General features: G+C 35.2%; 2 protein-coding genes across 2 annotated transcripts; one reads left to right on the top strand and one right to left on the bottom strand.

Annotated features, from left to right (window-relative positions):
- The first annotated feature begins 14 nt into the window (after window positions 1–14).
- LOC124440157 (tetratricopeptide repeat protein 21B-like) lies at window positions 15–18,477 on the top strand. The gene is given in 43 exon segments (XM_046990491.1): window positions 15–128; window positions 222–351; window positions 760–1,037; window positions 1,098–1,189; window positions 1,259–1,298; window positions 1,374–1,430; window positions 2,093–2,193; window positions 2,603–2,786; window positions 2,961–3,053; window positions 3,266–3,365; window positions 3,855–3,952; window positions 4,267–4,374; window positions 4,850–4,942; window positions 5,578–5,707; window positions 5,991–6,076; window positions 7,379–7,450; window positions 8,024–8,144; window positions 8,224–8,321; window positions 8,819–8,883; window positions 9,192–9,249; window positions 9,444–9,562; window positions 9,636–9,708; window positions 10,057–10,167; window positions 10,239–10,291; window positions 11,238–11,323; window positions 11,485–11,611; window positions 12,213–12,278; window positions 12,516–12,618; window positions 12,690–12,800; window positions 13,118–13,199; window positions 13,761–13,843; window positions 14,168–14,232; window positions 14,470–14,532; window positions 14,692–14,753; window positions 15,055–15,091; window positions 15,175–15,238; window positions 15,598–15,723; window positions 17,121–17,234; window positions 17,392–17,445; window positions 17,547–17,603; window positions 17,905–18,025; window positions 18,089–18,156; window positions 18,259–18,477. Coding segments are annotated over 43 exon segments (3,954 nt in total). The 5' UTR covers window positions 15–101; the 3' UTR covers window positions 18,337–18,477.
- Window positions 18,367–19,113, bottom strand: LOC124440156. Its single transcript, XM_046990490.1, has one exon. The coding sequence runs from the start codon at window positions 19,087–19,089 to the stop codon at window positions 18,580–18,582; it is 510 nt and encodes a 169-aa protein (XP_046846446.1). The 5' UTR covers window positions 19,090–19,113; the 3' UTR covers window positions 18,367–18,579.
- Window positions 19,114–19,539: the final 426 nt, after the last annotated feature.

The raw sequence follows: 19,539 nt of genomic DNA, 5'->3' as shown, positions 1-19,539 counted from the left end.
GGCCGAGAGTCAAAAATTCACAGTGATGAAGAGATGTCAGCAAATGGCAGAAAACGATAACACAAAAATCTAGCTTGTACTATTAATTCGCACGAATAACTATGGCATCTACAGATACTCTAATACTGGTATGTTTCATCTTATAGATAATTCTAACATTAGTTGCAGAAATATAAATTATATTTTGACTCAAGCAAGTGCAATATTTTACTTGGCAACAGGGCAGTATCAACTATTATTGTCGAGCAAGATTTTACAGGCACCTACAAAACGTGTGTTTGCAAGGTTTGCAGAAGCACGGAGGTGATCCGGTTTTGACATTTTGGAAAGCATTTGGAATACTGATGGAAGGTTTGTTGTTAAAAATGTAGAGTATTGTCGTTCGCATTCTGCAGTTGTTGCGTTGCGTAGTCCATGGCAACAGGTTTTCTCTAGACTTTCTCGTAATTGATTGTCCCATTTTTACTAGTACTTTGTCATTTGATGCATTCTGACTGTTTTAAAACTGTCTGTGTATACTGCACCCTTCAAATAAGAAAATTTTCACTTTATTTTGTCTCCTGTCATTTCACATATGAAGCTTTACATTCTGCAAGCAGAATTTATGTCAATTTATAGTGGTTGGTCTCTTATCCATCACTAAACTAGCTTGTGCTTGCTTAAAAGCTTTATTTCTTTGTATTTAAAATGATCCAATGATATTTATTAAAATATACTGTATTGCCAATACTTCATAATGGTTGTTACATTGACTTGCAGATCGTGTGTCAGAAGCCATTAGAGAATTTGAATCCATCCAAGAAAGTGAAGAAGTTGTCCTTTGCTGTTTGATGGCATTAATCTATGCACATAAAAAGGCACAATTAATTGACAAGGAAAGTGTACATGAATTGGAAACAAGATTGAAAAAGATTCGAACAAGTGTTGGTGAGAATGCACTATACTTTGGTGCAATGTTTTTGTGGCACACAGGACGTCATGAAAAAGCAAGAGAATATGTTGACAGAATGTTGAAAATGTCCAATGGTTCAAAAGAGGTTTTCTAAACATGCCTTTTCACATCATAACCACAATTTAACCTGTCTTCTTTCATACAGGGAACTATTTTACGTGGATGGATTGATCTTACAAGTACACGAGATTCTGCCATTAAGAAATCCATAAAATATTTTGATGAGGCTTTACAGGAGTATGTTAATGTTTTCTCATAAAGACTTTACAATTTTCAATATTTCAATATAATATTTTCCAACTTCAGAGCTAAATCATCAGAGAATATTGATGCACTGTTTGGGAAGGTATGTAAAATACACAAAGTACATAGAAAACATCCATGCCATTTTGTCATGTCATGTTTTCATTTCTCTTTCAAGGCTACATATCTTGTAAAGAAGAGTAATTTCACTTTGGCGCTGGAATTTATTAATAAAGTAAGTTGTTTATTGTGAAATATCGATGAATTTTAAATGCATTTAAGAAATAAAAGATGTTTACTTTGTTTGCACAAGCTCATGCAAACTTGAGAGCTGATCAGTGCAATCCGAGGTCAAATAATGGCCCAGCTCTATAGTTCTCAGTCTCAAACATGTCAGAGGTCTGCATAAGTCAGTGCAAACACGAAAAACATTTTTCATTTCTTTTATAAAATAACAAAAATGCAAAACAGACAAATGTAACACAAACGTTTTAATTTTTCACTAAAATATATTCACAATTGATTTTCAAATTCTCTTTTATTGATTGATTCTTTTCATTGGTTGAGCTCAGATCAGTTTTCATTGGCTAATTCAAGCACAGCTATAGACCATACAGCGCACGTGTTTTAATGCTTTTATTTTATAATCTACGTTGTTTTACACAAGCATATACGTATGGTGGGGTATGGAAGTACATTGAGTTATGTTTCAAACACTTAAAAAATTCATGAAGTTAGCTATTGGCAATTGAATTGAAAGGCAGCATTGATTGAAATAAAATTTTTCGTAACCGGCAAGTTTTAGTATTACAATTCTATGATTGTATTGCAATAGTATTGAAACGATCATACATATAATCATTGAACGGAATAGTGTAACATAATTTTCTACTTAAGGTGGTTGTATGTTTTCCTGATTTTGAGCCTGCACTAATTGAAAAGATGAAAATTCAACTTGCTTTACAAGATTGGGAACAAACTATGGACGTTGCTCAAAGGTGATCTAGAATTTTTTACAACATATATTTGCGTTATAGAAAGCAACATAACCATTGTTAGAATCTTGAATAACGTACGTACGGGTTATAAAAATTGACTTTTTCGAAATTCAGCATTAATGTTTAAATCAAAATTCAGCGTAAACATAAAATTATGTTTGACAAATCTGAGAAGGGATTGGGACTACTGCAGTTTAGCCGACACCTTTGACGCTGACCCAAACGCTGATCCTATAATTCTAAGCAAAAATAAGCCCGCGCTCCCCATACAAGCACTTCTGGTGTCCGCTAAACTGCAGTCTAGCCGAAGGATTAAACAGTCATCGCTTTATTCTTTCATTTTTCTACCTCACTGCTATCAATTTTTAACGGGGACAAAACACTTGATTTTATTTAATTTTTATCGAAGGTGTTTGAAATTAAACCGTTACTCTTTGGATGCTCACAAAATGAGTATTATATCTTTTCTGTGTCGCGATGGAAAGTACGATGAAGCTGCTGAAAAGATCAGTGAATTGATTCATCTCTATGACAGACATGAACCTAAAAGTCATTCACTGTATTTCGAAGCGGGAAAGCTTTTTAGCCGTGTGGTGAGTCTAGCAAAAATCATTTATCAGTTTTCCTGCTATCGACTTGAAAGTGACTGACATACGTTTTCATGAAATACTTTACCTGCTAACTATAGAACTATATATACCCAAATAGTCTAGCATATACTAACACTTTTTTTATTATATTTAAAAAAATGAACGCTTTTCTTGTAGTGTGGAAGGAATACATTAGTTCTTCAACAAACATTTGAATTAATTGTTCGAGCCCAGTCTCTCAGTGAGACGAATGCCGAGTACACTGTTGAAGTACGTAGCTACCTTTAAATTTGTTTTTGAAATTTACTTAAATTGTACTTGACTTACAATGAAAATTCAATCTCTTTCTCAAATCTTTTCTTCTGAGAACACCTCGTAACTACTCTTAAGAAAAAAGGAATATTTTTCGAAACTATTATGATTTTATTGATGTGTGATACTCATTTGTGAATTTTAACACAAAAAACTTTTTTATTTCAAAGCTTGGTAATCAGTTAGTTATGCAGATGAAAATACGTGATGCAATGAAGGCGTATCGCAAAGCTATGAAACTAGATGAAACAAGTGTTCCTGCATTGACTGGTAAACTGAATTACAACGTACAATGTAATTAAAAGACTTCGGCCGTTTAATATACCAAATGCCGACTGCACGATAGACATTCCAAGCCGTTTGTGAATTAAATGGCTCGTTCATAACGTAGAATTTTAATTGTGTGCTATAAAACGAGCATAACTTTTAACTTTCGCCTCAATAGTTGAAACTTTCCAAAAGCTTGAAACTTAAAGTGTTATACATTTGGGTACGTTCGAACATCGTATGAGGGAGTTGGTGGGTCAATGTTGGATAATAAGAGCATCTAAAAGCTGTATCTTGTGGTAAAATAGCGTTGATTTGTCCTTGAAGTTAAAATTTTTCATTTTTTCAGGCCATTAAAGCATTGTTTTATCAATCGACATAGATTTTTTTCATTGATTTTGATTGTTCGGTGAAGAAATAAATGATTTGGTCCTTGCATACCCAATAACGTGTTCATGCGCATATCTCCATGCCCTTATAATTTTAATATAGGCATTATAAATTGCCAACTTCTGGAGAATATGATTGAAGATGCTGAACAGCAACTTGAGTTTCTAAATGAAATTCAGCAGTCTATTGGGAAGTCTGCGGTAAGAAATTTATCTGCATGGTCTGTGTAAAATTTGACTGACAAAAATACCTTCTGTATTTATCTGTATGTCAAGTTTACAAATCACTATTGGTTTATATAATTGTAGGACTGAGGTTACATATGATCAGTATTTGGCTTATAAACATATTGTAAACAAGTATTTAGTACAAGGCTATGGTGAATAAAATCATGTGGAAATATATGATTACCATTTAGTTATTATCTGAGGGATAAATTTCTGCTTACGTCATGCACATTGAAACTTAACAAAAAAATTGAATTTATTTTATGATTCTATCGCATTACGTATAGGAATTGTCTTATCTCGGTGCAGTCCTCGCTCGCAAAAAAGAAAAGAGATTTGAGGAAGTTGTTAATTTACTACACGAAGCTACGGACAGCCATTTTAAAGAGTTGCAGGTGTTTGTACATTTTATATCGTTTCTCTATTTCTATGTACAATGAGGTCATCTTCGGTGTTTCTATGTACAGCTGAGGTCATCTTGTGAATTTCTATGTACAGCTGAAGTCATCTTGTGAGTTTCTATGTACAGCTGAAGTCATCTCGTGGTTTCTATATACAGCTGAGGTCATCTTATGGGTTTCAATGTACAGTTATGGTCGTCTTGTGTGTACCTAAATTCTCTATCTTGAAGAAGACTACTTAACATGCACGCAATTACATTTACACAATTACAGTTACTATTTGTCGAAAACTGCAACTGAACCAATTGCTGTAAGCCTCAAATATTTTAACAGTAACAATCAATTATTTAATCAATAACAATCAATTACGTAAAATTCCATCGACAAGGCAACCTTATAGAAACGCTATCAAATCAAAATTCTCATTTGTAACAGAAGTGCATAGCATTTCTCTATTAATTTATTTCAGGGCATCCCTTTAGGATTTGAGTATTTTTTGAAGCTGAATCCAGAGTTTTTATTGCAAACCATTGAAGAGTATCTTGTCTTTGCTCCAAGTGAGGTAATTACCTATTAATAATATAAATATTGTGCATTCAAACAATTTTTTGTACGATTTTCGCATTCAAGTGTTTGTACTCTACTGCTATATGTACTTCTCAGAGCGAGGTACTCTTCTAGTCTTACCTTAAGTGGTGCGGCTCAGTTTTTTGAATCTGGTTTAGACTAATTGATTAAGTCTAGCACTTGTATATATGCGTCTTTATGCCTTCGAAGTAGGTCAGATAATCCCAAATGATTTTAGATAAGTTTATCCAAACGGTCAACATTTAAACCCCTATCTGTGACGAAACACCTGAAACTAAGAACACCCGAAAGGGGTAATTTCTGTATGGTGCTAATTATCAATATATGATAAGATTCTTTGATGGTTCAGAGATAATACTTTATGATCAGTCTTTAGGTAGTGTTTCTTATATTGCACGTGCGTACATAAATACTTCGTGAATTTGTGGCTTTAACTTTCAATCAGATCGCAGTGGATCTACATTAGTTAGTTTCCTAAATCTTTTTAGTAGTACTGTATTGGGTACTTATTTAAGTATTTTATATTTCTGGTTTGGTGTAAAATTTTAGGTATTTTCTTACCGTGAACATTTCATAATATATGAACACACGACGCAATATTCTATTTAGCCTGTTGAGAAGGGCCAGTCTGTTTCTCCCTTACTGAAACGTTGTGCTGCGGTTCTTGATCCATTGACTAAAGCAACGCCAGGTGTTTTACAAGGTCTTTATCTCATGGCTAAAGTGCGATATCTCTCAGGTGCGTTGTTGATTTGTATCAGACATTGTGGCTACGTATGAAAAAGGGAACTTTCTGTTAGTTATTAAACTATGTATGTATCGTTTACCATTATTGTTTGTCGTATCGAAACTGTTCACCCATGATTTAACCTAAAGCAAACTTGGGTGAGAAAACTTTTTATTGTGCACCATAAACTGTGTATACTTTACCATTAACCTTGTCAGGAATGAACACAGTCATTGAAAAAATCTTTGTATTTTTTACTAAACTCATTGTCTGTTCACTTGTTTAATGTTTTTAGGTAATATTGAGGTAGCAAAGACGATGTTGGATCATTGTTTGCAAAAGCACGAAAGATTTTTTGACGGATACTTGCTCATGGCACAGGTGAAATCCATGTTTCATTGTGATATTTTTGTTACATGTACTTTTTCCTGGCCTGCTGCAGTCCTGTCTGTCTGTATATGATGACTTTCAAGCTCATTATGTTTATTTTTTCTAGCGCACTAGACGAGGGCGTAAATCCTAGGGAGGCAGGGGTTAAATCCTGGAGAGCAGGGTGTAAATCCTGGAGGGTTAGGGGTAAATCCTGGGGGCAGGGTGTCAATCCTGGAGGGTAGTGTGTCAATCCTGGAGAGCAGTGTGTCAATCCTAGGGACACAGGGGTTAAATCCTGGAGAGCAGGGGGTAAATACTGGAGGGTAGGGGAATCCCCTGGGGCAGGGTGTGTCCAGCGGAGGGCAGTGGTGTCAATCCTGGGGAGACGGGGTAAATCCTGGAGGCAGAGGGTAAATCAGAGGAATCAATCCTGAAATCATGAGGAATCAATCTATCAATCCTGGAGGGGGGGTAAATCCTGAGGAGGCTGGGGAGGAGGGAAATCCTGGAGGCAGGAGTAACAATCCTGAGAGGGCAGGGGTAGGAATCCTGGAGGCGGGGGAGTGGAATCCTGGAGGGCGGGGTAAAATCCTGGAGGCAGGGTGAAAGAAAAAATCCTGGAGAGCAGGGGGTAAATCCTGGAGGGCAGGGGGGTGAATCCTGGGAGGCAGGGGTGTCCATCGGAGGGACAGGGTCAATCCTGGAGGCAGAGGGGAATGAAAAAATCCTGGAGGCAGGGGTAAATCCTGGAGGGCAGGGGTTTAAATCCTGGGAGGCAGGGGTAAATCCTGGAGGGCAGGGGTAAATCCAGTGGGCAGGGTGTCAATCCTGGAGGGCAGGGTGTCAATCCCACTGTAGGCGGGGTAATCCTGGGGCGGGGTGTGTCACCTGGAGGCAAAGTATCAATCCTGGAGGCAGAAGTAAAATCCTGGAGGGCAGGGAGTAAATCCAGTGGGCAGGAGTGTCAATCCTGGGAGGCAGGGGTAAATCCTGAAAGGCAGGTTGGCTCAATCCTGGGGGGCAGGGGTGTATATGCTGGGGACAGGGGTATATATGCTGTGAGGACAGGGGGTAAATTCTGGAATAAAGGATATATCAATCCTGTAGAGACAGAGGGGTCATGTCCACCACCTTTTTCAGCAATGATTTCACATAAGAAAACCTATTACACCCTGAGATACCCAGTCTATTGCTCCCCCTCTCCTTTTTTGAAAACAGATTTGCTTCCTCGCTGTTTAAGATAATACTTACGTACTTTGTACCAAAATCTTTTTACCTGCATATGCAAAAACTTTTATACCAATGTTACAGATTCATCTAAGGGAAGGAAATTACAGAATGGCGGATCAATCCCTTGATGTTGGACTTAGTTATAATTTTCAGGTGAGTGCCTCCACAAACTCTGTCAATGTTGACTTTTATAACCGCGGACGGCTTACATATATTTGAACTCAACTTTGGAGTCCGGCCTGTTTATTTTATCATCAGAATTTCTATGATGTATTTGGCCTACCAGTTTAAATTTGATCCAAGTTTTATTTAAATATTTCAAATATATTAGTACGAATTCAATAAGGTACAGAAAATGATCAAACCATGTCCCGCTAGAATGCAAAGGAGTCGGCTTTCAAACGCTTCATCGTGGAGACCAAACTCTGAAGACAATGTTTTTAAAGAACTGTCATTGTACAATTGATAAATTTCTTCATGGCATAAGCTCTTTCACTTATTTAAATATATGTGCAAATGTGCAAAAAACAACGATGCAAAACTTACGGAGCAACCTACGAAGTGGACGGCCAAAACATACTTCTAGAAAAGACCGAGCTTTCTTGCTTTCAAGTGACGATAAAGGATGAAAAGTTCCCTGTAGCTTAGACAAGATCTCATGCAAAATGGAAAATTTTATCACAATATTTTTCATTTTTTACAAACGTCTACAATCCTTATTTTCAGGTTCGTGATTCTCCTCAGTATCATTTAATAAAAGCTTCTGTTCATAAAAGTTTGGGAAATCATGAAGAATGTATTCGGACATTAAATATAGCGATGTCTCTGCCCGGTGTGAAAAAATCAAGTGTGTATTGCGTCATCCTATTTAAACCTTACAAACATCGGTGTATGAATAAAGATTGTTAATTATTTTTAAATTCCAGCTAGTCAAGGAGGTGTTAAGGGTAGCAGTTTGACTACAAGCGAAAGAGCATCTGTGTATTTGGAACTGGCAGCAGCACATTCTAACTTAGATCATTCGGTAAGCCTCAAGAATTTCTCAATTGAAGTCCATGTTGTCATTTGTTGACCTTAAGGGCTTTTAAGGATTCAATATGTATGAAGATATGACTAAACGAAACATGTCATGTTTTTAGTGTTTCTCATTACTTCTTTTAGTACTCATGTTATCCTCTACTACTGCACATGTCATCTTCTACAAGTACACATGTTATCCTCTACTACTGCACATGTCATCTTCTACAAGTACACATGTTATCCTCTACTACTACACATGTCATCTTCTACAAGTACACATGTTATCCTCTACTACTACACATGTCATCTTCTACAAGTACACATGATATCCTCTACTACTACACATGTCATCTTCTACAAGTACACATGTTATCCTCTAATACTGCACATGTCATCTTCTACAAGTAGTACACTATCTCGTAGTACATATGACATCTCCTTAGTACAAATGCTTACCACAAGTTACCAAAACTTTAAATCACTTTTCATGATATTATGTAGCATGAAGCTGCGAAAATAATGCAAGATGCAATGAACGAGTTTTCTGGAACTTCTGAAGAAGTCAGGTCAATAATATAGAACATACAAATTACGATTTTGTGAAATAGTTTGACATAAATTTGGTCATTGGTGTCGAATTCATTTTTCAGATGGACGTTTTGAATCAATATAATCGTATATCGATTATTATTTACCATTGAATTTTGAAACAAATCTATAACTTTGTTTCACATTCGAGATGGACAATTTCAAATTTGCGTCAAAATGTCGTTCTGCAAAACATTGAACATGACACTTAAAAATTTTTTTAGTACAATTTAATACAAAATATGCCAGAGGGTTTTTACAAACTACATTTTAAATTCTTTATCAGGGTTAACATTGCAAATGCAGATCTGTTTTTAAAACGAGGAGATTACAAAGAAGCACCAATATACTTCGATCTGTTACTCGGAACAAAGGTAAAATGCTAATGGGTGTGTTGTCTTAATTTATCCATATCGCCAATGCTAAATGTGAAGACCCACAGTTTATTACGGTGTTTTGTAATGTCTTTCTGAGCTAACCCTTCCGTGTTCGCACGTTTTATGATTTAATTTTTTAAGCGTTTCTTGATTTTATCCACACGCTTTTTACGTTATGAATTAATTCTTTTTGTAGTTACTTCATTCAGGCGAGAGAGAAAATGGCAGACATTTATCTGAATTACCGCAAAGATAAACGTCTTTATGCCAGCTGCTATCGGTTGCTTTATTTATATATGTGCTATTTATGAGTTTCACGTGTGTATACTAACCCTATTTCGTATTTTTTAAAGTGAACTTTTTGACAAATATCCCAATGCTCAAACCAGCCTACTATTGGGAGATGCCTATATGAGCATACAGGAGGTAAACGTTAAAAATTATGACAATTTATTAATACTATAGCTTTAGTAATACTAGCTTCAATTTCAAACATTGGTCTGTGTTGACCTAAATTAATTTTTTTTTTAATTCACGCATATTGACACTATCTTCATGAAGTTTCCTTTAGACATTGAGCGATGATCGTTGTATTAACTGATGTTGTGTTTTCAAGTCAGGAAAACAATAAAATGCCTTTATCCTCGAATAAAATACAAAGTGTATTAAAAACACTTAGAAAATGCAACAAATAACGTGTTATGTATTTCTATATGATGAACGTTTATGTGGTAACATGAAAGTAGACTTTTTGTTTTTTCCGTATTTTTGTAGCCTGAACAAGCAATTGAAGTTTACGAATCTGCTCTAAAACGCAACCCTCGTGATAGTACACTGTCCACCAAGATTGGACAGGCACTGATTAAAACACATAATTACAACAAAGTAAAAGCATTCTTATATACCTCACAGAATTTGATGAGTGGTTGATCGGACGCAACTTGATTTAATTCTAGGCTATAAACTATTACGAGGCAGCCGTAAAATCTGGAAACCAAGGATTTCTTAGGTAATGCACGACATTAGATTATATTTTTCCTCTGTCTCTGACGTAATTACTAAAAATCCCAAATCGAAGTCCTGATCAATTTCCTTCGAAGTCTTGATTAATTGGTTTGAAGATAGTGGTGATGGTGTGAAAAGCGTGGTAACTGAGTAAAATGCAAGATATGGTAGTGTGTGGAAAGTAGTGGTGACAGTTAAAGAAAAATAAATGTAAAGTGGTGGAATGATAGTGGTAAAATGGAAAAATGTAGTGAAGAAAGTAGTGTAAAGCTGTGGTGGATAGTGGTAACAGTGGTGGAATGTAATGGTAACAATGAAGTGAAAAAATGGTCAACAGTGGTAAGATAGTAACGGTGTGGAAGGTAGTGGTAACAGTTGTGGAAAAGAGTTAGCAATGAAACGTAGTGGAAAATGTAGAACAGTTGTGGAAGGTTATATGCTGGAAGTGAGTAGAAAATTAAATGAAGTGACAGTTATGGAAAGGTAAATGAAACTGACGTTGTGGAAATAGCTGTGGTAATAGAGGTGAAAAATAAATGAAAACAGTTATGAAGGCTAAATGGTAATGAGGTGGAAGGTGAGTTATGTTGGAGGAAGATATTGGTTTTGGTGGTGGAAAATAGTAGTTATGGTGCTAAATCATTGTGGTAATATTGGTGGAAGAAATCGGTAATGGTGGTTAAAGATAGTGGTTTTGGTGGTTGGAAGAAAGAGGTAGTTGTGGTTAAAAAGAGTGATAATAGTGGTGGAAAATAATGGTTATTATGGTGAAAGATAGAGATTATGGTGGTTAGAGATTGCGGTTATGGTGGTGGACGAAATCGGTAATGGTAGTTAAATACGTATATTGGTAATGGTGGTGAGAAATATTAGTAATGGTGGCACTAAGATGTCCTTGCTACAAAATTGTTTTCTTGATGATGGTAAGAAAGCTCTAGTTTCTTATATAGGTACGATCTTGCTGAACTCTATATGAAACTGAGAAACAACGAAAAAGCAGAAAAAGTAATTCAAGCTGCTCTACTAGAGGAAAACGGTATAAGTAATGTTGTATTTCTAGTATTTATTGATTGGTTATTTATGTGAAAGTTTTGGGGTAATTTGGTACATATGACGATTAAAAATTCACCATTCCTACTTTCCAAAATTCACTCGTTGATATGATGAAACACAACCTTCAGTATTACTGGTTTTTAGGAACGGATATTTCTTCATTGATGCAGGAAAGTAAACTACTTTTTCTTCACTCCAAACTTCACCAGCAAACAAAAAATACAGAAGAATATTCGAAAGTTTTAATGAAAGCAAGAGATGTTCAAATCAGGTAGGTATTTTTTGTTCACTTCCTATTAAGACAAATTTAGACAAGAACCACAAGAGAAAATTATGGTAACTAAGGAAAATAATGGGAGCACTGTGAAAATTAATGGCATTCAAAATTCAATGAGATCATCACTTTCTACGGCAGTAACGTTAACATTATCAGATCCAGATCATTATTAGAACTACGTCTGAAACCCGTGATATGTTATGCAGCCACTTTTCTAAATTTTTCAAACGTGTTGCTGAAACTACATAATGAACACAGAGGCGCAACTAGAATGTTTATTGGGTGGGCATATGTCATATATTCAGTTGTGTTCGACTGATTTCTCATCAAAGAAAATATCTTTTCTAAAGAAATCATTCGGGCGCAACTGAATATATGAATACACACACACAATCAACTTTCTACTTACGCCCCTGGAGGAACACCAATGCATAATGCTAAGAAAGTTATCAAACTGCTGTTGGCCGAAAATTTTGTGAGGCGCAAGACACAACTATACCTGCCAAAAATAAATAGTCCTGACTTTAATGTAGCACTTTTTATTGCAGGACGCCATTTTAACCTGAATGTCTTCATGTCTCCAAATATTTTCTAGAGTTTTGAAAAGAGTGGGTCTTGAACAACCTGATCAAACAACTGCACAAAAACAGAACGCAGCCAGGTGAGTTTATTCTCCATTTAAATGGATACTATGAAGCACCTGCATGTAGTGGTACTGAACACTTAGTGGTGACGTGATCCATTTTCTATTCTGTAAATAAAGAAGTCTACTTTAATTAAAGAGAAGTGTTGATCATGTTCGTGTTGTCATGTTGATTTTACTGTTGCAAATAACAAGGTTAGCACAATATCACTTTATATTATTGACATCTAAGTGAATGTTTAATTTTGTCTGAAGGATCTGTTGTGACATCGCAGAGTTAGCCACAAGCAATCGTGAATATGAACGATCCATTCGTTTTTACCAAGAAGCAATGTCACATGACCCATCGCATATTGAGGTATTGTGACTACATCGTGAAGTAAATAAGGATTTTTTCATGGATGTTGATGGTATTTATCTGCACCGTAGGCAATGTTGTCCCTTGCGAGATTATATTTGGTGGTTGACGACATGGATGCTTGTAGACTGCAATGCTTGAAGTTGTTAGAAGTCGATAAAAACAACGACTCCGCATATATGGTAAGTATCTAAAGCGAGATTTTCGTGCAAGATCTCTTCTCTGCTGATTTTAATGTTTTCTATAAATCTTTAATCGTATGAGAACGCAAGTTATTGTTTTTTTAATATTTCGTGTGACAAAAATCAACGTATTGATATTAAACATGTCTTCATTGGAAATCTTGTTTTAAAGGGAAATAAAAAGTCCTGAATGCATAAAAATGTGTCAAATTTCACATGCTAATTTAAAGTCAATTCCTCCTTCAAAACTCGTAGCTTAGCAAGGACACTAGATTGAAATATAATGACGGTAACTCTCATGACAATTGAAATTTCAGATGATTGCTGAGATAATGTTTCGTAAGCACGACTATGAATCAGCCATATTCAACTTTCAGCAGTTACTGGAAAGGAAGCCAGGTGATGAAACTTGCACCCTATTTAAACGTATTCTACACATACGTATTATTGTGGCGGATGTTATCTATTGAATTCTTCTGGTTCATTTCTGTTTTGCAAAAGCCTTCAGTGGAAAAACGTTTGTTTGACTTCAAATGGTTAATCTGACAGTAAATTTTCTGCAAATAATAACCATTTTTCGAGTGAAAAAAATTGATAACTTTAGCAAAGTTTTCCAATTTGTTCAGTTTTTTTTTTAATACACCCTGTAGTGCTTATTTTAACGAATTATTAAGAATAACAAATTCTACATTACATATTTACAATACGCTGTGATCTTTTTTTACTGTTGTGAAATAGAATTATTTATGTTGTACACGCCGTAACTTAACACGTTCATTCTTTAATTGCTAGATTTTACATGTCAACTGTTTTCTTACGTATTGTGTAAAGTTATTTGCTGTGTCGGCTTATGGTGCAATTGTAATTTGGCATGTTAATTTATCGCTTCTAGCTTTGCATGTATTGCTGTTACATTTACAATTACTGTTATACTGTATGTGTTCTTGTCCTCTGTTGTAGATCAATATGAAGCCCTGACAAAGCTCTTAGATCTATTACGACGAGCAGGAAAACTTGAAGAATGTGATCAATTTATTGAACAAGTAACATATACCGGATTCATTTCATGAAAATACGATTCTTAGGCTGCGTTTACACTATACCAGATTCGCTCATCACGACATCTTCATTTTCTTTGAAGGGTTAACTGTTCGGAATAAAAGCTTATTAAGTTGATAGATTTAGTCTATTTGATTGTGTTTCTGACGTTGAACAATTTCTGTGACTTTTAATACAAAGAATATTCAACCTGCTACAATAGCAATCTGATATAGTGTAAACGGGACCTTAATTTCTCAGGAGAATTTTCTTTTTCTTTTTGATTCCATTGTTCTTTTTTCAAATCGTATATGTACATCATATTTAAGGCCGAGAAATCCTCCCCAGGTGACAGAGATACAGGCTTGAGTTACTGCAAGGGAATGTGTGAATGGTAAATGTAGTGACGTTGTTGATTTATATAACTTTAATTTATCAATTATTAATGCACAGCTTTCGCTTAAAATTTGCCACTATCTTTTTTTATCACGCCTGGTTAAGCGAGGTTTTAAAACATTTACTTTATGTAAAATGAATCAATTGGAAATTTACTAAACCAAAATTTATTGATCTTTCTTTTTCATCGTGTCATCGTATATATGTGTTATGTTTTAATTTGTGGATCTTGAAGGTACAAGAATAATCCAACTCAAGCATTAAATCATTTCAATTGGTCACGAAAGGATGCTTTGTGGTATGATCATTTTTGTAGCTATATGTTTAGTTCGTGATAACGAAAGTTTCCATCTTCCTAAATAATTATAGACATTGTCATTCTCTCTGCATTTCTGTCCAGTGTAATACATTCGTTTTCTCCTGTGGTAACTAGATACCGCTAAACCTTTTTATGTAGGGGTGAAAACGCCACGTATAATATGATCGAAATTTGTTTGAATCCTGATAACGAAACGCTTGGTAAGATCGTTCATTGAGCCAACAGTGAGAAACCGTCATTTTTATTAAGAGGAAAGGGTGTATATGGGACTTTAATGATGTTTTTATTTTTACATGATCGACAACTTTACTCAATTCTCCATGCATGAACCCTCTACGCTACCAGTGAAGTTTACATTTGTTAATAACGATTTAAGCATCCTTAGCAATCACGTTAATGTTCTTTGTGCACGCCAAGAGCACATATTCCAAATTTATACATCCTATAGAAATGTAACGCTCTCTCCTTATCTTAATTAAATTTTATTTTATTTTGTTTTAGGCGGTGAAACATTTGAAGGAATGGATGGGGATTTGGGGTATGGATAATTTTTGCTTTCTATCGTTTTAACACTTTATAAAAAAATTATTAAAGTTAATAGTTTTTATGCGATTTTGGTAGAAATCAAGCTGAGAAGACTGACTCTCAACTTGCTGCTGTCAAAACTGCAGAGAAGCTTTTAAAGGTATATATATATATGACGCGTGTCCTTTTAATGTTTGAACAAAATTCCTTTTGTATCGCAAGTTGATGCTTGGAATTCACAATGTCACAAAATACAATCACCAATAGATTTGGTCGCCAATTGTTATAGATACGAACAACATAAACTTGTTTTACTTGTACGTTTCACGTGCCAGATGCTCCAAGTTGCTAAGTCACGTGTCACCGTTAACGTGCCAGATTCATTAATTCACTGAAGTGTTGATTTAAGATTCCGGATTATCTTTTGTTTGTAATTTGTTCTGCATCTGAAATGCTGAACGTTTGCTACGGGGCTTAAATACAAAACAGGTCAATTTATCAAATTGCGTTCTCTTCAAGGAATTAAAACCGAAGGGAAATCGATTAAAGCATCAAATTTTTGAGAATTATGCATTGATGGCGAACAGGAACAAATCAAATATCGAAAAGGCTCTATCACAATTCATGGAAATAGCCACATCTGAGGTAAAATTTTGTAACTTCGTATCTGGGGATAAACAATCACAGATTTAAATTGGTATTCATTTCGCTACATTCAAAAAATGCATTCAGATAATCTGATCCTTCACTTTACCCACTACACACATGTACATGGTTTATCAGCGACTTGATCCATCATTGCACCCACAACACACCTTAGGCTTTATGGCTATAATTCCGTGTTCGGCAATACGAGAAACTGATCCCTTGTTTTATGTGTACTAGCCAGCCTACAGATTTACTCCCGCTATGTAAATTAAGGATTACCATTATTCATTTCTTTAGAAATCTATTCTTCTCATGGTGAATTTACCCAAAAACATTTGAATAGCTGGAGTAAAATGTTACGCTGTTTACTTACTAATTGCTTATTTAAAAAAGATTAAGGTTTCATGAGCAGTTTCACCAATTTGTATAACACGGAAATATTACTGTAAGCTAACTGTGACTTCTCTACCATCAGAGGGATTACTTACCGTCACTGAAACTGTAGCTGCAATAACTGTAAGCTAACTGTGACGTCTCTACCATCAGAGGGATTACTTACCGTCACTGAAACTGTAGCTGCAATAACTGTAAGCTAACTGTGACTTCTCTACCATCAGAGGGATTACTTACCGCACTGCAACTGTAGCTGCAATAACTGTAAGCTAACTGTGACTTCTCTACCATTAGAGGGATTACTTACCGTCACTGAAACTGTAGCTGCAATAACTGTAAGCTAACTGTAGCTTCTCTACCATCAGAGGGATTACTTACCGCACTGAAACTGTATCTGCAATAACTGTAAGCTAACTGTGACTTCTCTACCATCAGAGGGATTACTTACCGCACTGCAACTGTAGCTGCAATAACTGTAAGCTAACTGTAGCTTCTCTACCATCTAAGGGATTACTTACCGTCACTGAAACTGTAGCTGCAATAACTGTAAGCTAACTGTAGCTTCTCTACCATCTAAGGGATTACTTACCGTCACTGAAACTGTAGCTGCAATAACTGTAAGCTAACTGTAGCTTCTCTACCATCAGAGGGATTACTTACCGTCACTGAAACTGTAGCTGCAATAACTGTAAGCTAACTGTAGCTTCTCTACCATCAGAGGGATTACTTACCGTCACTGAAACTGTAGCTGCAATAACTGTAAGCTAACTGTAGCTTCTCTACCATCAGAGGGATTACTTACCGTCACTGAAACTGTAGCTGCAATAACTGTCAGCTAACTGTGACTTCTCTACCATCAGAAGGATTACTTGCCGTCACTGAAACTGGAGCTGCAATAACTGTAAACTTACTGTAGCTTCTCTACCATGAGAGGGATTACTTACCGCACTGCAACTGTAGCTGCAATAACTGTACGCTAACTGTGACTTCTCTACCATCAGAGGGATTACTTACCGTCACTGCTTGGCATGGCGACCGCCTATATGTATTTAAAACAGATACCTAGAGCAAGAAACCAATTGAAACGTGTTGCGAAGATGAACTGGAATATGGGGGTAAAGTATTGACAGCCCTTACTAATATCTAGGTTATCATGAATTTTTCAAAATCTACATGATCTATTGCGTAATAATTTTATTTACAAATAATTGTGTCTTTTTGACTTAAACTATTTAAAACTTCTTTATCTTTAAAAATTGGCAATTTTTTTAGGAGGCTGAAGAGTTTGAAAAATGTTGGTTACTTTTGGCTGATATTTATATTCAGGTGAAGCACATACGAATAGTAATCTTTAGCGATTTGTTTAAGATAGTTTTTATTAAACATTTACATGCTTTTCAACTTTGTCTTTGTCTTGTATTATTTAGAATGGGAAATACGATATGGCAGGAGAATTGCTAAAAAAATGTCTCGAACACAATAAGGTAAGAGACCGTTTTCTCTTTGCACAGTAATTTTGTATTGACCAGTGACAGTCAAGAACATAAAGACATTATTTAATTAACCTTGTAAAGTCGATAATACAAATCTTTTTTTTCTCATAAATTAAGTCGTTAAAATGAAAACCATGCAGCAATTTGTAAATACACTGTTAATACTAAAATGATGAAAAACCCCAACGGTATCATCTTTAAGATGTTTTGAAATTATGTATGTCTGGCATTATATAAGCACATAGTCGCACAAACGAAAATTGATCTCTGAGTTAACTTTTCGTTCATGCAGTCATGCTGTAAAGCGTGGGAATACTTGGGCTTTATAATGGAAAAAGAGCAATCTTATCAAGACGCGGCGCGGAATTATGAAAATGCATGGAAATTTGGCAATCAAAATAATCCTGCGATTGGTATGAATTTACCGAAGCACAAGTTCATTATAGCTTCGCAATGAAAAATTGGTTTTGCTTTAGGTTACAAGTTGGCATTCAACTATCTCAAGGCAAAACGATTTGTTGATGCAATTGATGTTTGTCAAAAGGTATAAATAGATAAAACTCACTTTTACAAACATTTCTTCCCCAAAAGCTGTGAGACACCATTATATAACCTGCTTTTTGTATGATTTGTGTTTCTATTCAAGGTTTTGTCTCGCCATCCGAAGTATCCGAAAATTAGAAAAGAAATTCTTGAAAAAGCAAGATCTTCATTGAGAATGTAGCCAGAAAGAAATAGAAAAGCCTTATGGATGTTTGTTTGAACTGTGTAAAATATGTTGTATAAAAATCAAATATTTATATTAAAGATTTATTATTATTTAGTAGTACATAATACATTCACAATACAAAGTTCTACAGCTAAAGATTGATGTCATCATTAAGTGCTTTTGTCAATACGCACTTTTCTAGCACACGTTACATATTTATGTATAAATCAAGGTCATCGTCAAGTGCTCTTCTTACAGTTACTTTAAACTAGCTGCATATTTACGAAATTGGCTTGCGTTGTAATCCATGCGTTTTTTGATGCCACCATTTTTGCCTGGTATGGACCCACGATAATCGTCACGATCTAGATATTCATCAGCAACTTTACTCCACTCTTCTTTGTTGATTAACTTGACTGTCTTGTGAGAGGCCTTGAATTCTCCACGAAATACTCCGTTGACAAGAGCTATTTGCACATAACTTGGATAGTCGTAATACTTTGGAAAAAGTTTAACGGCTACTTGGATTTTAATTTTCAATTGTGCCTCAAAAAGTTTCGATACTTGATCATTGGTCAGACTTGTCCTACCACTAACAACATCATCAAAATCAACCATAGGTAGAGCATTTTGAAACAATTCTCTTGCATCACTTTGCTCAAGATTAAAACCAACTCCAATAGTCTTGATTCCTCTTGTGTCTTCATACACTTTGGGAAAATTACCTTCAAACTTTTCGATAACTTCTTTCATTCTTTCGAAACTCATGATTAGCGTTTTCTGAATGCATTCTGAAAGTAAAATTTCTTTTATATAAAAACACTATTTAATGACTCATTTATTCAAACGAAGACGAAAGCAAAAATAAAAGTGAAAAAATTACCTTTAGAGTCGTGACGAAACCGAAAATTCAAATAAACTTAATTCACTAATAAAAATAAATATTTTTACATTGTTTTCAATATTGACAGAGCATTATTGAAAACGTGTCATAACTTTTAATGTTAGTATTAAAGTGTTTTGACTCGGTTTGAGCGTGGTGACATAGTGAAGGAAATATGAAATTGTTAAAATTTGGTGAAATGCTGGTGAAACTTTTAGAGATTATTAAATTGATAGAAAATAGTCCAAAGACCGTGGCAGGAGTCATATTATTATGACGTTTCTCTGATGATGGCTTTGGAATAAAGTCAAAACACGGTGCCATCTAAAAACTGT

Source organism: Xenia sp. Carnegie-2017, unplaced genomic scaffold (assembly GCF_021976095.1).
Source record: "Xenia sp. Carnegie-2017 unplaced genomic scaffold, XeniaSp_v1 HiC_scaffold_2, whole genome shotgun sequence".
In the NCBI taxonomy this organism is placed as follows: Eukaryota; Metazoa; Cnidaria; class Anthozoa; order Malacalcyonacea; family Xeniidae; genus Xenia; species Xenia sp. Carnegie-2017.
The sequence above is the reverse complement of the archived record's forward strand: the minus strand, read 5'-3'. Positions and strand labels throughout refer to the sequence as shown.

Bases quoted from the DNA above. Each gene is read 5' to 3' on its own strand.
- LOC124440156 (XM_046990490.1), bottom strand. From the start codon at position 19,089: ATGAGTTTCGAAAGAATGAAAGAAGTTATCGAAAAGTTTGAAGGTAAT.